Here is a 15,696-nt window from a genome sequence, read left to right as displayed (position 1 = left end):
ATTCAGTGAAACGAACTGGCTTCTCCGGCAGGCGGAGGCCCCCTCCGGGCTGCCTGAGCACCAGGCACACAAAGGTACGGGCACACAGGACCTGCAGACCACACCGCGCTCACACACGCACAGACCGGTGCACCCAGGCCAGGCTCGCAGAGGGCTGTGCCCCAGGGCGTGCTGCAGGAAGACAGGCGGGCGGGGCAGGGGCACCAGGAGCCGCTGGGGATGCAGGGGCTTCCACACAGCCCCCCAAAAGCCCCCCTGCCTTTTGTGCTCTCCGTCACCTCCCAAAGCTCACCAGGACTTTGTTTCAACAAATCAACATTATTCAACAAGTATTCACTGACTGCTTGGTGAGTTTTGTATTATAATTATTGATGAAGGTCTCCCATCCCTTCCAAAAGGTCACTCTCCTGAAGAGCAGCGGCCTCTCCAAGGCCCCCCAGCTCCCAGGTACCTGCACATGTGGGTTTTCCCAGGCCCTGTGCACCATGCAGGGGCCCTACTGCCTTCCAGAGTTCCCCAAGCATGCAGCCAGGCCAGCACAGCCCAGCTGTGCCCACCTTTGTGGCCCTAGGTCCACCATGAGGCCAGGCCCGCGGGCATGCCTCAAAACATTTACTGAACACCTACTGTGTACTGGCTATAAAGATAAGCAAATAGAGAACTCCATTCAGAAGGAGAAACACCACAGAGACACACAAGTGCCTGACGCTGTGCTGAGGGTCGGGATAGAGTACACCCACTCTGCTTGCAGCCGCCTCCAAGGCCCCCAAACCCACCCTCATTCGCTTCTTCGGCAGCCCACCAGGCTCTGTGCAGCCCCACATCTCATCCCCACCTCACTAGGCAACCTAGACGGAAAGAATCCAGACTAAACTACTTCATAGCCATGTGACCTTTGCCAAGTTTCTCAACCTTTCGAAGCCTCAACTCCTCATCTGTGAAATGGGGATAATCACAGTGGGTGCCTCGAGTTATTGTGAAGATTACGTGAGATAATTGTTGGACAAAGGAAACTCCCTTAGATGTTAAGTGGGGTGATTATAAGTAATAGCCCTAATTGCCCTGTGGCTTCGCACAGAGGCAGCTGCAGGGCAAGACCTGGCCCAGTGCTCAACCCAGGTGCCAGAAAGGAAGGGCATCCCCCCATTTCTCAGTCGTCCTGGGACACCCACTCCAGCCCAGCTCCCTCTGCAGAGCTGAGCTCAGCTTCCCCACCTAGGCCCTGGGGCACCAGCTTCCTGGCCAGGATGGGCCCCATCCCCAGCCTGGTCGGGGATGAGGGACCTGAGGGACCTGGAGCCCAGCTGTGGCCCCTCACACAGGCCTCTGAAGGTGGCCACAGCCCCTGCCATCAGGAGTGAGGTCATCTTGCAACTGGCCTTAGTTTCGCTTCTGTTCGAGGGTAAAGGGAAGAGGGGCCCACAGGCCTGCTGTGCCTGCAAACACTGGGACAAGTAACCTTCTTCCACATGCCAGCTTCTCAGGGGACTTGAAACCCACACCATTCGCACTCTCACCTGCATCTTCCCCACTCTTCTCCACGCCCTGCAGTCTCTGGGGCCACAGTGCATCTTCACCGCAAGTGTGTTGATAGGTTGGTAGATAGACAGCTAGTTAATAGTCCAAAATAAATTCTAAGACTAACTTCAGCTGTGCCAGGTCCCTGTGTTAACCACTCTCACATGCTGTCTCGGGTAAACCTCTCATTTCCCTGCTCAGCAGTCATGCAGCCGAGTCCATATTCAAACACAGGTCTGTCTCCAGAGTCCAAGTGACCCCCACTCAAGGCTGCAGTGACTGCAAAGTAAAACTTGACATGTAAGAGCATCTAACTTAGAGAAGCTTAGAGAAACTGAAGCTTAAAATACAGGTCCTGGTCAGCTTGGGAGTGGGCACTACTTACATCACTGTCTGCTCTCCACACTGGAGCATCTAATCGACTCCACTGAGCTGAAAACGGATGCGCCATTATTACCAGCTGTGTTCCTGAAGAGGTGAAGGCAGAACTACCTTTTCTGGAACTGTTTAAGTGCATCAGAGGGATACTATTTCAATGACCCCCATAGTGACGATTATAAAGCAAAGAACAGGCCCTGAGTGGCCATGTGTGGGCATCTGAGTGCACTAAAGGCAGAGCGTGCCCAGGGGCTGGCACCGGATCTGTGGGCCAGGAGGAACAGCTGAGAGTGGAGCCAGGGGGAACCCACCCAAGGATGCCCTTGAGCTTGAGAACCAGAGCACAGGAAGTGGTCGGCACCCAAGGGAAATCAGTACACGCCAAGCCTCTGGGTTGGACTTAGGTGAAGAGGGAGGAGCCCCGGCATACACACATGTACACACACACACACGCACACGGGCACACTTGCTGTGCTCCCCCTGCACAAAGGAGGACCTCCCTCCTCCAGGCATGGCTTATTCATCCTTGTATCTTCCTATCCCCTTCCCTTTACTAGGTCCTCCAGCAATGTTTATCCTGTTCATCCAACAGATTTGTGGAGCCCTACTGTACCTGGAAAGGTACCTAAGTCTGAAGAGAAGGAAAGAGAAGCTATGTGTACAGAGAGGAAAGGAGAAAGAGAAAGAAGCAATGTGTCCCAGCTGTGTCTTCACAGAAAAGCGTGTATCTTGTGTGTGTGTGCATGCAAGTGTGCACATGCACCCATGGTCACGCATGTAAGCCGGTGTATGTGAACCCCTGCTGGAGATGAAGTGCCCCCAACCTCCACCTCATGTAAGAGCACAGCTACACAGAGAAAAGCTTTCTCTGACCATCCTGACTTTTTGTTTACATACACATTCTTGAACCTTCAGCAGAAGAACGTGGATCGGACTATGGAACCTCACAGCTGGGAGGCACCGTCCACTCTATCCCCCTCCACACAGGAGGCAGCCTGAAAGGCACAGAAGCCTGGGTTTCAATTCCAGGACCATCACCACTTGCTAGCTGTGTGGCCTTAGACAAATGACCCAACCTCTCTGAGCATCAGTTTAGTCTTTGATAGGATAGAGTGATAAAAATAATAGAGCCTACCTTATGGAGAAATTGTAAGGATGAAATAAGATGATGCACATACAGAGCTTAAAAGAGCACCTGGCAGATAGTCAGCACTCAATGCATCTGTTGTTTCTGAGGCCAGAGGGAAGGGGGAGCTTAAGATCAGGGGCCCAGCCCAGGATCAGCACTCGTGGCCAGGCACTGATTCACATTTGGGGATCTGAGGACGCCCTTCCAGCCCCAAGGCTTGGAGTGCTCTTGGTCCCCTTTCCTGCTCCCTCTCCCCTCTCCCTCCTCCGCACGAGGCCTGGCACCCTAGCTCCATGATCCCCTCTGAGCCAGGACCAAGGCTCCTGGCCTCCCTGCTGCTCACCTCCCTGCCCGGCTCCCCCTCCCTTTTCTGTGGCCACATTTACCCAGCTGACCCTCCCCAGCCAGAGCCCCAGAGCTCAGCCCTCCCTGCCCAACGCATGCATGGTAGGGTGGGGGAGGCTGCAGGGAGAAGGGATGCTGGCCCGACGCCAGAGGACACCACATACCCAGACGTCTACAGTCCCGGCCACAAGCATGGCCGCCTCCCCCTGCCGGCTTGATCCAGGTTCTGGGATTGTCCTCCTGTGGAGAGGTCTTATCACTCTCAACTTCCTTTCTATCCAAGCCACAAAACACGTCCTGAGCACCTACTCTGTGCTAGTCAGGCCTGAGGAGTCAGACGGCAGTGGCTGGGGCCCTGCCCTCCAGGGGCAGCACGGGGCTGGATGTTAGCCACACTGTACTTTTCAAGTCTCCGAGAGGGCCGGTGAGAACAAGGACTGCTGGGTCTCGTCGCCAGGTTCCTGACTCAGCAGGCCGGGGTGGGGCCCGGGCTGTGGCATGTCTAGCCCTTCCAGGTACCACTGGTACTGCTGGTCTAGGGATCACATTTGGAGAACCGCTGGTTCTCTCTGTGATTCAAGGCAGACTGAAGCCAGGCCTTTGATCAGAGAGGAGGAAAGAAAATCAGGGAAAGGGCATACCAGGCAGAGGACGCAGCATAAACAAAGGCCTGGCAGCTCCAGGAAGCCCTGGAGTGAAAGGTGCACGAGGCGTGGCCAGGAGGGCGGCGGGAAGGGCATGTGGGGCCGGTGGTGAAGGGGCCACTGGGCAGCCACACCCCTTCCTCTGGCTCACCCAACAGTTCCTTTGTGCCAGGTGCCCCGGGAAACTCCGCCAGGCTCCTTGGGCCGCAGCCCAAGCCCATCTTCCCCTCTGCAGCCACACAGCACCCCTGCCCCAGGCCTGGCTTTCGCAGGCTGCAGTGGGCGGCTGTCAGCGCCTCTGCCCACCCTCCCAGGGCAGCTCCCTGGAGCTGTGGGAGCCAGCCCAGAGGTGCCAGGGAGGTGTGCCAGGTGAGCCAGCGTGCAGACCGGGGAGGGGCACTCGCCCCTGTCTATCAGCTCCCTCCATCAGCACCCGGCTCGGGGCCTGGATGTGCGTGTGCTGCCTCTCGAGCCAGAGCAGTTACTATGGGTGGATAATAATAGCAATCGTAATCCCTCATAATTGGACCAGACTTTGCTGTTTGCAGGGCACTCCATGCCCATGACCTCATCTGACTTCCACAACCACCCCATAAAACAGGCATGGCTAGAGTTACTATCCCCATTTTACAGCTGAGCAAACGCAAGCCCGGAGGGCCTGAAGTCACATCTCCAGTAAGTGACACACTCAGGCCTTGGGCCCGGGACTTGTGACTCTCCGTCCAGTGCTTTTTCTATGTCCTGAACTGTTGTGATAGAGAGCCTGTCTGCTGCTCCCCAGGGGAGGGGCTGGGGGCTCTGTAGCCTAGGAAAGCCCTACTCAGTAACAGGAGGAATGTGACCCAGCTGTCCTCACCGCCCCCAACCGGGGGAGGCGGGTAAGCTGACCCCCAACTGCAAGTGCATGAACACGGAGCTGTGTCAGCACCAGTCAGGACATCAGACAGGGGGAGAGGGGTCAGGGTCACCTAATCTAACAAAGGAGTAAAGCCAGGCCCAAGAAGGGGAGGGGATTATCTATGGCCACAGCTGCCACTCAAGAGCACAGGTGGCTGCAGGTGGCCCCGACTCTGTGGCGGCAGGGTCTCGGTCTGCTGCTGCCCGAGTCCTAGGTGGGAGTAGCCCAGAGGGCCGTGGGATCAGAAAGAAGGGGACTGACCTGTAACTCCTAGGAGCCCTGCCCAGTGGCCCCCATCCCGTGGCACTCTGCAGAATTCTGGGCTGAGAAGGCAGGTGTCTGGCCTTCATGCCTGCCTGTGTGTATGTGTGTGTCCAAGCCAGGACCCACACAGGTGGAGCAGTGGAAAGGCTCTGATGCAGGAGACCAGGCTCTCATCTGGACCCACTGCTGAGTAGCCAGGCTCAGCTTCCTTGTCTGCGAACCATGGCCATCTGTCCTTGCCCCACTTGTTTCAAGGGTTGTCCTCAAGGACCAAAAGATGGAAACCACCCAGAAAACAGAAACTGGCTGTATAAATGAGCCAGCCCAAAAGGAGTGGAGCACGCGTTGGGGGAGGGTAAGCAGGGAGCAGATCTGGGAACTGCCCTGATGGTGGGTCAGCAGAGTGGACACTCCTCTGAGTGCTCAGAGGCCCCACACCTGGTGCCAGGGGTCCACTCTGGTTCCAAAGGGACATAGTGTGCCCCATGAGCATGCTCGGCTACTCCCAGATACCACCAAGCATCATACCCCACTCCCCTGCTCAGGGAAAGGGGAGCAGGCAGACGGAACTGTGGAGACCAGGATCAGCAGGTGGGGTTTATCATTCCACTGACAGAGGGGAAACAGAGTCCAAGCGCTGGGGATCTGAGTGCCTTTGCCTACAGGTGGGCACTGTTTGTTGAGGTTCCAAGGCCACCCGTTGGGACCCGGCAGGGACTCCTACGTCTGCTGTGATCTCCTTGAACTGATTTAGGCCCATACTGGAGTTCGGCAGAAGGGTGAAGAGGTCATCCCTCACAGGGCCGGAGATCACTAGCTCCATGGCCAGGAAGTGACACTTGCTTGGAGCCTAGGGTAGGGGCGGGAAATCACCGTCTCCCCGGTGACGGTGACGGGGGAGCCCTGAGCACACAGAGCACCGAGTGAGCCTGCCTGCCTGTCTGCACCGCAGAGGGAGCCCTCAAGGGGCCTAACATCGAGAGCCCCCTAAACTTGTCTTTGGCCTCCCAGAAGCTACCAAACACCTTGTGGAAACAGGCAACTAAACCAGGTAAGGTGACTCACCTAAGGATACACAAGTAATAAGACGCTGACGCAGAAAGGAAGACAGTTTTGGGGACTCTGCCAGGCCAACCCCTAACAACTGCACAGACTTGGGGTTGGAAGCTCTGCTCAAGCACTACAAGGGTTAAAAGCCTGGGTCCTGGGGCCCGACCACCAGGATATAACCTCTCCAAGCCTCAGTTTGCTCATTGACACAAGGAGGCCCATCCTCCCTACAGCCCTGTGTGAAGACTGAACGACCCCCAGCGCTCCCCGGAGCTGTGTTTCTTGGGGATGGGCCCTGCCCTCCCCTCCCTTCCCGGGCTCGGCTGGAGGGTCCCCAGTAGAGCCGGCTGCTCACCTTGCGGTCCTCCTCCCGCTCCGGAGCGGAGCCGCTGGTGTCCCCGGGGCCGCTGGCGGGCATCGCGGGCATCGCGGGCAGCTGGGCGGTGGGAGGCAGGCTGGGGCTGTGTGGGGCTCGGGGGCTGCTTGGCTTTGGGGAAGGAATTATCTTGGTCTTGGTCAGCAGGAGTTAAAACTTAGACATAGATCCCAGTGTGGTGAGTGCGGAGTGAAACTGGTGAAACTCGGCCTCAGGCTGCCTGTGGGGTTGGGCTTCCGATGGCTCCACCTGTGGGGGAAGAGAAGAGGGGTCAGCAGGGCAGAGCACCCCAACCCAGGCTCCACCTGGCACCCCCCAATCCCTCCTGGGGCCAGGCCCTCAGCCCCAGGGCCACACTGGCCTGTAAGGCCTGCTCCTCTGACCTGACTCCTTTTCCCAGGCTCACAGGCAGCCCAGCACCCCCGGGAGTGGAGAAACTGAGGCCAGCTGGGTGCACCGCCCCGCCTGGCTTCCCTCAGGGCTGCCTCCTGCCTCCCTCAGCCTCCACGTTGCTGTGGCACAGTGGGCGCCACTTCTGGGACCTCCAGCTGCCTCCCGCCTCCTCCCTTCTCTTCATTCACGTCTGTTCTTTGCTTTGAAAGCTTCCCGCACCCTCCCTCCCACCCCAACCACCCCCCTGGGAAATCCCAGAGGTCCCCAGCCCAGCTACGTTTTCCTTCTAATCTGTCCTCCCCACACCCCCCACCCCCACACCGCTCCCACCACGTGGAGGAAGTGAGCCGCAGTCACAGGATGTAGTGAAATGAATGTCACCTCACTTTAGGACCAGCGTCTGGGCCCAGAGAAAGCTGTGGCTGAATTCGGGCTGAAGGCCTAGGTTTGCAGGGCTGTTGAGGGGAGGCCCTGGCCGGGAGAGGATACCAGGCCGCTCTCTCCCCAACCCCGTGAACTAGCCCCATCTGCCCTGGGAACCTGGTGGGCTCGAGGGGGCCCTGCGTACACACAGGGCTGAATTTTAGGGGCTTTTCAGCCTCCCCGCTTCAGGTATGGGCCGCAAGCCAGTGAACTAACAAAGCCCGTGCCGCAGGCCTCAGCTGGGGGTGGGGGTGTTGTGGCTTCAACCCCCGTCACTCGGAGACACAGAGTTCTCCTGCTCCCCACCCCCTAGGAGAAGCCCAGGCCAAGCCCCCGCCTCCAGTGCGCCAGCCAGAACGGGGAGGGGACTGGCAGGAGGAGGAAAGAGGGAGGCAGGCTGGATCTGGGCCCACCCACACCCTTCCCCTTCCAGTTCCCGGTTCTGCTTCCCTGCTCCCCCTCCCTCCTGGACTTCTTCTCCCATCCCCCTCCAGCCAGGGCTCCCTGGAAAACCAGGAGCCGGAGAAGACACAGGCTCGGGTCTCTCACGGGCTCGGCCCCTCCCCAGGGGCCCCAGACGCAGGGGCCCCAGTCCCAGCTCTGCCGCAGGTGTGGATGGGGAGCTGGAGCTGGGAGGAGCCTCCTTAGGGACAGGACATGGGGGTGGGGGGTGGGCATCAGTTAAAGCCCGGGACAGGCTGATGGTGCTCCCTGCCCCACAGGTGAGCCCTACAGAAACCGCAGGTGTAATGCATGCGTCTAAGCTCAGCACAGCTGTTTCTAATTTGTTGCCCGAATACACAGGTGAGTAGACAGCAAGACTGAGAGCAGCCCCCTGGGTCAGCCGCTGTGTGAAGCATGTGGTGGGTCTTCCTTCTTCGGGCAGCTACTAGCATTCCTACTCTCTACTGTTGAATCTAAGGCTCAAAAAGTCTAGGACTTGTCCATGTTCCAGGGTCAAAGCAGAGGGCTGAATCCAGATCTCTCAACTCTAAAGCTCTGAGGGGGTCACTACGAAGCGGCATCCCTGACTTACACCCTCACACCACCCCACAGAGACAACTCCCGAGAGCCCACCAGAGAGCCAGTCCCACCCAAGAACTCCACGAGGCCTCCGTCCACCCTCGGTCAGCGATTCCCCCTCAAAGCCCCTCCCCGTTTGTGAGCACAGACCTCCCCGGTCACCCCCACATCAAAACCTTCAAAAGGATGCAGAAGCTGAAAGAGGCAGAGCCTGGTTGGGAAGAACACTGAAGCCGGAGTCAGCAGATGTGAGTTCTCAACCAGACTCTGGCATCTCTGGCCCTCAGCTTCCTCAACCATAAAATGGGAGAGCTGGACTAGATGGTGTTCAAGAATGTCTTCTAGTTCCGCCCAGCCAAGCTTTTCGCTTTTGGAGGCCCCAAGGGCAAAGGGCAGGAGCAGACAAGGCTGGGCCGACTTCAGGAGCCCCTGGAGAGCCCTGTACAAAGTCAGAGGCAGATAAGGATCCTTGTCTCAATGCTGCCCTGAGGCCTAGAAACATCCAGGGTCTTCTGTAAGAAGAAACACTTTCAGAGAACCTCTGGTTGCTAGTGAGAAGAGGAAGGAAGCAGGAGGGAAAAGCAGAACGTCACAGGGTGTTGACCCTGAGGGCAGACGCCCCGGAAAGAAACAGAGAGGAAAGGAAATGCTCTTTCCTCCTCCCCTCCCTCCACTCACCCCCTGATATGAGCAGCATGCACTGTCCTCACAACAAACGCAGCTGACCCAGGTCAGTCTTTAGGTTCCATTGTGTATGTGACTCAATCAATCAGACTTGTCAGTAAGTGTCCCTCAAAGTCACCCAGCATCATCTAAAACCATCCAGCACCATCCAGGCAGGCCATGCACTGCACAGCTCCAGCACCCACTGTCATGGCCAAGGTCCAGGCCTGGACACAGTGCTTCCCGCCTGCCCTTAGAAGCATCCTTCTTCTTCCAAGCAGCCGTGCCAAGGGGAGAGACCTGCTCCTGGACCCACAGTCCCAACACAGCAGCATATGTCTACCATGGCGGTCCTACGCCAAGCACAGCCCTGCTGCTCCTGGCACCAAGGCATCGTCCTCACCCACGCCAAGGGCTGCACCACAAAACCAGCACCAAATAAACACCCTTGCCAAGAACCCTACCACCTTGACAGGCAGCTTTTAGTTTTTCCTCTATACTTTTAACTAGCTTTTGTTTTCTCCTTTATAGTTCTGACGTCCACAGTGGCCATGGATGAGGTTTAAAACAACTTAAAAAAACTTTTTTTGAGGACTCCTATCACGAAAATGTCCTGGTATTATAACTGACATGGTCACCATCATCACTGCTTCAGTTACAAAACTGTTGTGCAAAAGGACTGGGATTCTGAATATATACACCCAATTTGGCTACATTCTAAATCCAATTTAGCAAAAAATTGTTTGTTTGTTTTTAAGAAGACAAAGTCACAAGATTGTGCTGAACAGAGAGGAGACACCAGCAACAAAATTTAGGGGTCTGGGAAGCAGACTGGTGACAGGCAAATTTCAGACAGCACATGAAAAGTGATTTCTAACAGAGTCCTTTAAGGACACTTGGCATGACAGCACCATGTGTCTCTGGGACAAGGGGTGAAGAGGATGCACATGTGAAATTAAAAAGGACTTAAAGAAAAGAAGTAAAGTCCCTAGGTCCACCTCCCCCAGAAGTCTGAAAGTTTCCTCTCTGGAGAGTGCAAACCAGAGGGTCTGTGCAGAGAGAGTCGACTAGTACAGTTAGAGCAAGGGTAATAAACCAAACCCAAAGAGATGAAAGTTATTTCAAATGCTAATATTGAGCCCCCTTGGCTGTCTCCCCACTGGGCTCAGAGACCTTTATCTTCTCTGGAAAATCTAATTAGTGCAAGAGGAAAGGCCTAAGAATACAGATATTGACCCCAGAACCCAAATGATGTCCAAATGGTCAGCCAAGGTGGATCTGCAAGTCAGCCAGCCCCCACCTTCGTGTTCAAAGCTTCCAATCAGCTTTTTAGCTGCCTGTTCTTAATCCTGAAAGGACAACCAAGGACCACTAGACATCCAAGGGAAGCCTTGAACTTAGAAGACAGAGACCAGAACAAATCAACCAAAATCAAAACCAAACACAACTGTGGGAAACAGACTTTACACACAGAGAAGGATACTACGAATGTGATGCTATTAAAAAAAAAAAAGTCAGAGAGCAAAAAAAGAACTCCTAGAAATAAAAATCATGCTAGTAGAAATACACAAGTCAACAGAGCGGGTATATCAAAAAAAATAGAAAATAAGAAAAGAGAATTAGAGAGTTGGTCTGTACGTTTCCACATCAAGTAAAATAGGAGTTACAGAAAGGAAAAAAAGAGAGAGAGAGAGGAGAAAGTTACCAATGAAATAATAATTCAAGAGAACTTCCCAGAACTGAAAGACATGAGTTACCAATCGAAAAGGCCCCCTGACTGCCCCAAACAGACAAAAACAGACCCGCACGAGACACATCACAGTGAAACTGCAGAACACTGGGACAAAGAGAAGATCCTACAAGTTTCTAAAGGGAGAAAAAGGTGATGTATAAAGTTTCAGGAATCAGAATGACTTCAGACTGCTCAGTGTTCATACTGAAAGCCTGAAGACAGAGGACCAATACCCTTTCAATTCTTAAAACAATTCTCCAGTTAGAACTCTTAACCCAGCCTAATGATCGTTTCAGTGTGAGAGGAGAATAAAGGTATTTTCAGATACTCCTCTCTCAAGAAGAAGGGGAAGATGTCCTTTAAGACACAGCAGACAAGGGAAGGGAGGCTCTGGGATGAGGTGCACAGAGTCCAGGTGAAGTCATAGAAGGTCACTGTTCAGATGTATGGCCACAGGGCTTGGGACTCAGGCACGTGGAGTGCTGTCGCCGCCAGGTCCTCTGCCACCAACCGGCTTTTGAACCTGACAAAACTACTGGTGTCAACTTGCTGTTCTTAGTCTGCTGTCTGAACTCAGGAACTGAATGGATTAGAATAAAGATAGGTATCTGTCCCAGGCGGTGGGCTCCAAACAAGAGAGTTAACCAAGCAAGAAGACGACGTGAGCTCCAGAAAACAAGAATTCCAACCAGGAGGAAGGGGAAGGGAATGCTGAGGATGCCCATGTAAGATGTCCCAGAACGGCAGTTACAACGTGCCCCACGCCCAGAGAGCAAGAGAGTGGAGAACTCAAAAAATGGAACTGAAACATAACACTTGCTGTGACTGCCCTTGTGGAAAGCCATACAGACAGCTATTAGAAGGTGTGGCAGGAATTAGCGAAAGGTATAAAGAAAATAAGGCAGGGTAGGAAACGAGGTAATAGTTCATTTCAAGGGGGGAGAAAAAGGAAACTTTTCTAGGACAATGTAAGATTCAGCTGTGAATAGCTGCATTCGTTGATTTAAAAAATAACGCTGTATATATCACACACACATACGTACGCGTGTGGATGTGTATAGATTATGTGCTGTATTAATTTCCTGTTGCTGCCGTTATGAGTTACCACAGATTAATGGCTTAAAGCAACACAGATTTGTGTCTTGCAGTTCCGGAAGTCAGAAGTCCAAAATGGTTCTCGTCACTGGGCTGAAATCAAGGTGTTGGCAGGCTGTGTTCTTTTCTGGAAGCCCTGGGGAGAATCCATTTCCTTGACTTTTCAGCTTCGGGAGGCTGCTCACATTCCTGGGCTCCTGGCCCCGCTCCATCCTCAATGCCAACAACGGCCAGTCTTTCCCCCATTGCGTTACTCTGACTCTCCTGCCTCTGTCACTGACTTCTAAGGACCCTGTGATGACACGGAGCCCACCCAGATGATTCAGGCAGGATAAACCTCTCTCCCCATCTCAAGATCCTTAGCTTGATCACCTCTGCAAAGTCTTTCTTGCTACAGAAGGTGACACATTCACAGGGACAGGGGATTAGGACATGGCCGTCTTAGGGGAGCCATTACCATGCCTGCTACATGCATACATATGCAGATATTGCTAAATGCATAAAACATTTTCCAAAAACCCTGGTAAGGTACTGTTAATAGTATGCCTACCAGGAGAATGACTTAGGAGGGTGGCTGGGCAGAGAGCCATGGTCAGCCATATGAGAGAGCTAAATCCTTATTTACTAAATAGGAAATCAATGGAAAATGTCTACAGTGGAAGAGTCAAAAATACGCACATTACTCAGATCCATGAGATATAAAGTTACTAGAAGGAACAGCTAAAAGTGGTTTCCTCTAGAAGAAGGTGGGAATAGGCAAGGAACAACTGTATTTGGTGAAGAGATGTTAGTCCTATCTGACTTCTTAAATCATATGCATTACTGTGAGAAAACAAAAAATAATTTTTAAAAAGAGAGAATGGGTCTGGGAATAAAGGCTTACATCCCAGCTGCAACCATTGGCTGCACCCTCCACCCTCCTCCGTAAGAGTGCAACTAAGTCCCTCCATCTCTCTAACTCTATGAAACCATCACGTTCCACATAATAACCATCATCATCTCTTCACACCCACACAGAGTTCCATCCATCACCAGCTATAAAAGTGGTACCTCCCTCCTCACCCCCACCACGCCCCTCACGAAATGCTAATTCTCCCAATACATCATTTCCACCAAGTCCAGCCCATGCACAGCATGGTGTGCCTCCCCTACATTCCTCCCAAACTGTACCCCATGCCATCGCTGCCCACATCCCTAACCACAGCCCCGGCTCACTCATCAGCACATCTCAGACCCAAGACCCACAATTCAACCATCTCCTGGAGCCTCCAGACCGTCCCGGCTGTATCAACGCCCACCTCTGCCACCACACCGTCCCCAGTATCATTCCTACCCTCCTCCCCAACCCCAACCCCAGCAGCACCCCCTGAACTAATAACCCCAAAGTCTCACCTCCAAGCCTGCTCCAACCAGCGCCAACTAGAGTGTCACCCCACGGTCTCACCTCCACAAGGGCCCATGTGGAATTATCCTCTTACAGAAACAAAACCGTAATTGCCCACAGACCCAAATCCTCTCTCCATCAAAAGCAATCCTAATGTTACCACCATAAGAACCCCTCCTGCTCCATCTCAAGTCCTCTACTTGAATTGCTGAAAAATACCTGACCATCTCTGGACCAGGTCCCCCTTTACCCCTCTGTCTGAGGCCTGCTTTTCTCGTGGTGGGCTTTGCTGGTTTCATTCTTTCTAGTTACATTTCTCTCCTTTCCAGTGGGGGCTTGTGGTGTCTGCACTGACCCCACCCCTCACCCAAGTCACAGAGTGAGCATGTGTTCAGGCAGCGCCAATCAGAGGCCTCCCAGGAATGTTTTGGTGCAAAGGAAAGATGCTAAGATAATGGGATGTGAGTCAGGAGCTGCTGGCTGAGAACAAAGGGATGGAGACAGAGGGATGGAACACTGAGTCACCGTCTGGGCCCCTGGATCCAGCTGTACCTGGAGGTAGGGCATCTCTGAACCTTTGGGTAATGTGAGTCTTTCCCGACTTCGGTGTGAGTGAGTCTGTGCCTTGCGGCTGACAGCCCTGACTCATATGCTAATCTCGACCTCCAGAAGTCTTCCCTGGGAGGCCTGGCTGGCTGCGTGGGTTCAAATCCTAGCCTTATTTGTATTGTCTGTCTGACCTGAGGCATCACTGTGCCTCAGTTTTCTCACCTGTAAAACGGGGAAAGTAACAGTAGTCACTTCACGGGCCTATTGTGAGAGTTAACATGAGATGTGGTAAAAATGCTTAGAAGAGTGCCTGGCCCAAAGAAAATACTCAATAAACATTAACGATTATTAGTCCCTGACTAATCCAGACTACAGTTTTCTCTCCTTTCTAGAAATCCCATGAGTGTACTTTACTCAAACAGGATTTCAAACGGGGCGTGAACTGACTGTGTTCTGACAACATGCCCTGTGCACAGTACTTTACAGTTTCAACAACTTGTTCACCCTCATGCCTCACTCCAACCCTTTGAAGTGCAGACTGTTTCTACCCCCAGTCTCTCGATGAGAAGAATGAGGTGTAGGTTAACAAAGCTGCCAAAGGTCACACAGTTCGTGAGTGGTGCAGCCAGACACAAACCCTTCCCCGGCTGAAGCCCCCAGGTTCCTACTCCAACACGAGCTCTTCCAGTTAGCACGGGACTGCTGCAGACATACTAACTTTCAGCAAAGTTTCCAGTTAGTCTCCCTTCCCTGGTAAGGCCTGTCCACTGTGAGGGCAGGGGGAGGGGTGGGAGCAGGCAGTGCAACCTTCTAATCACCATATTCGGTGCCCTGCCCAATGCAGGAGTCATGCATTCATTTGTTCCTTCCACTGTTTACTGAGCACCTACTGTGTGTCAGGTACTGTGCTAAGGGCCGTGCATTGTCCCGTATCATACGCATCAACAATCCCATGAAGTCAGTTCTATTATTATTTCCATTTTATAGAAAAAGAAACTGAGGCTTGGAGACATTTATTACCTCCCTTGGGTAGCGCGGGTAGAAAGTCCCAGGGCAGGATTCTGAATTCAGGTCCATGTAATTTGAGAGTCCTCACCAACACGGAGACACCCAGTCATGGATGAGCATAAGCACAGACCCCCGATCAGCGATCTGTGCCCCCGTGATAACAGCCCACAGCCCACAGACAACAGCCTCATGGCTGGATTTCCTACTTAAGTTCGGGAGGAGGTACAAGTGAGTCCTGTGGGTGACAGAAGACAGGAGAGTGTCTTGTGCCCCACACCCCCAATCATCTGCCAGGGTGCTGATAAGCTTGGTAAGCTGGGGGCCGGCAGAAAGCTGGGGGAGACATCAGGGCCTCCTAGACAGAGATGTTTATCTGCCAAGTTTTCCCCCGCCCGCTACAGCCTCTCTGGGTCACAAGACTGGGCTGGATCCGGAGGAGGGGAGGTCCCAGTGCCACCCTCTGTTGGTCATTCCATTTCAACACGAGGGAAATGCACGTCATCATGCCATCACTCTGACTTCCAGAAACACCCCTCCCACCCGAACCACCAGCTGCCCGGAGAATACCAAAAGCCACCGCGGCAACAAGCCAACAGTCCTGCCACCCTGTTCCCCACTTCAAAGCCCATCTGTCTGGCTTTTGGAGTCAAAAAGATGACTTACGGCTCTCACACCACCCTCGAGGCCATGGTGCTACCAGCACGAGCATTTATGATCACCCAAATGCTGCTACTGTGGTGGCCACAAGGGCAGAGATGGGTTGAATCAGACTCCTCTGCTCATACTCATGTTACCATGACACAGCCCCAAAAGCAGGGATAAAA

At 53.7% G+C, this 15,696-nt stretch overlaps 1 protein-coding gene across 2 annotated transcripts in view; it reads right to left on the bottom strand.

Moving 5' to 3' along the window:
* The window catches only part of DNMT3A (DNA methyltransferase 3 alpha), a 101,743-nt gene that overhangs the window by 69,006 nt on the left and 17,041 nt on the right, over positions 1-15,696 (bottom strand). For both annotated transcript variants that reach the window (XM_072938097.1, XM_072938096.1), the window contains exon 2: positions 6,582-6,851. In XM_072938097.1, the coding sequence (XP_072794198.1) occupies positions 6,582-6,653 (72 nt within the window). In that variant the 5' untranslated portion in view covers positions 6,654-6,851. The remainder of the gene's footprint in view (positions 1-6,581; positions 6,852-15,696) is intronic.

This window comes from Vicugna pacos, chromosome 15 (genome assembly GCF_048564905.1).
Source record: "Vicugna pacos chromosome 15, VicPac4, whole genome shotgun sequence".
In the NCBI taxonomy this organism is placed as follows: domain Eukaryota; kingdom Metazoa; phylum Chordata; class Mammalia; order Artiodactyla; family Camelidae; genus Vicugna; species Vicugna pacos.
This window is presented reverse-complemented; position numbering and strand designations above follow the sequence as displayed.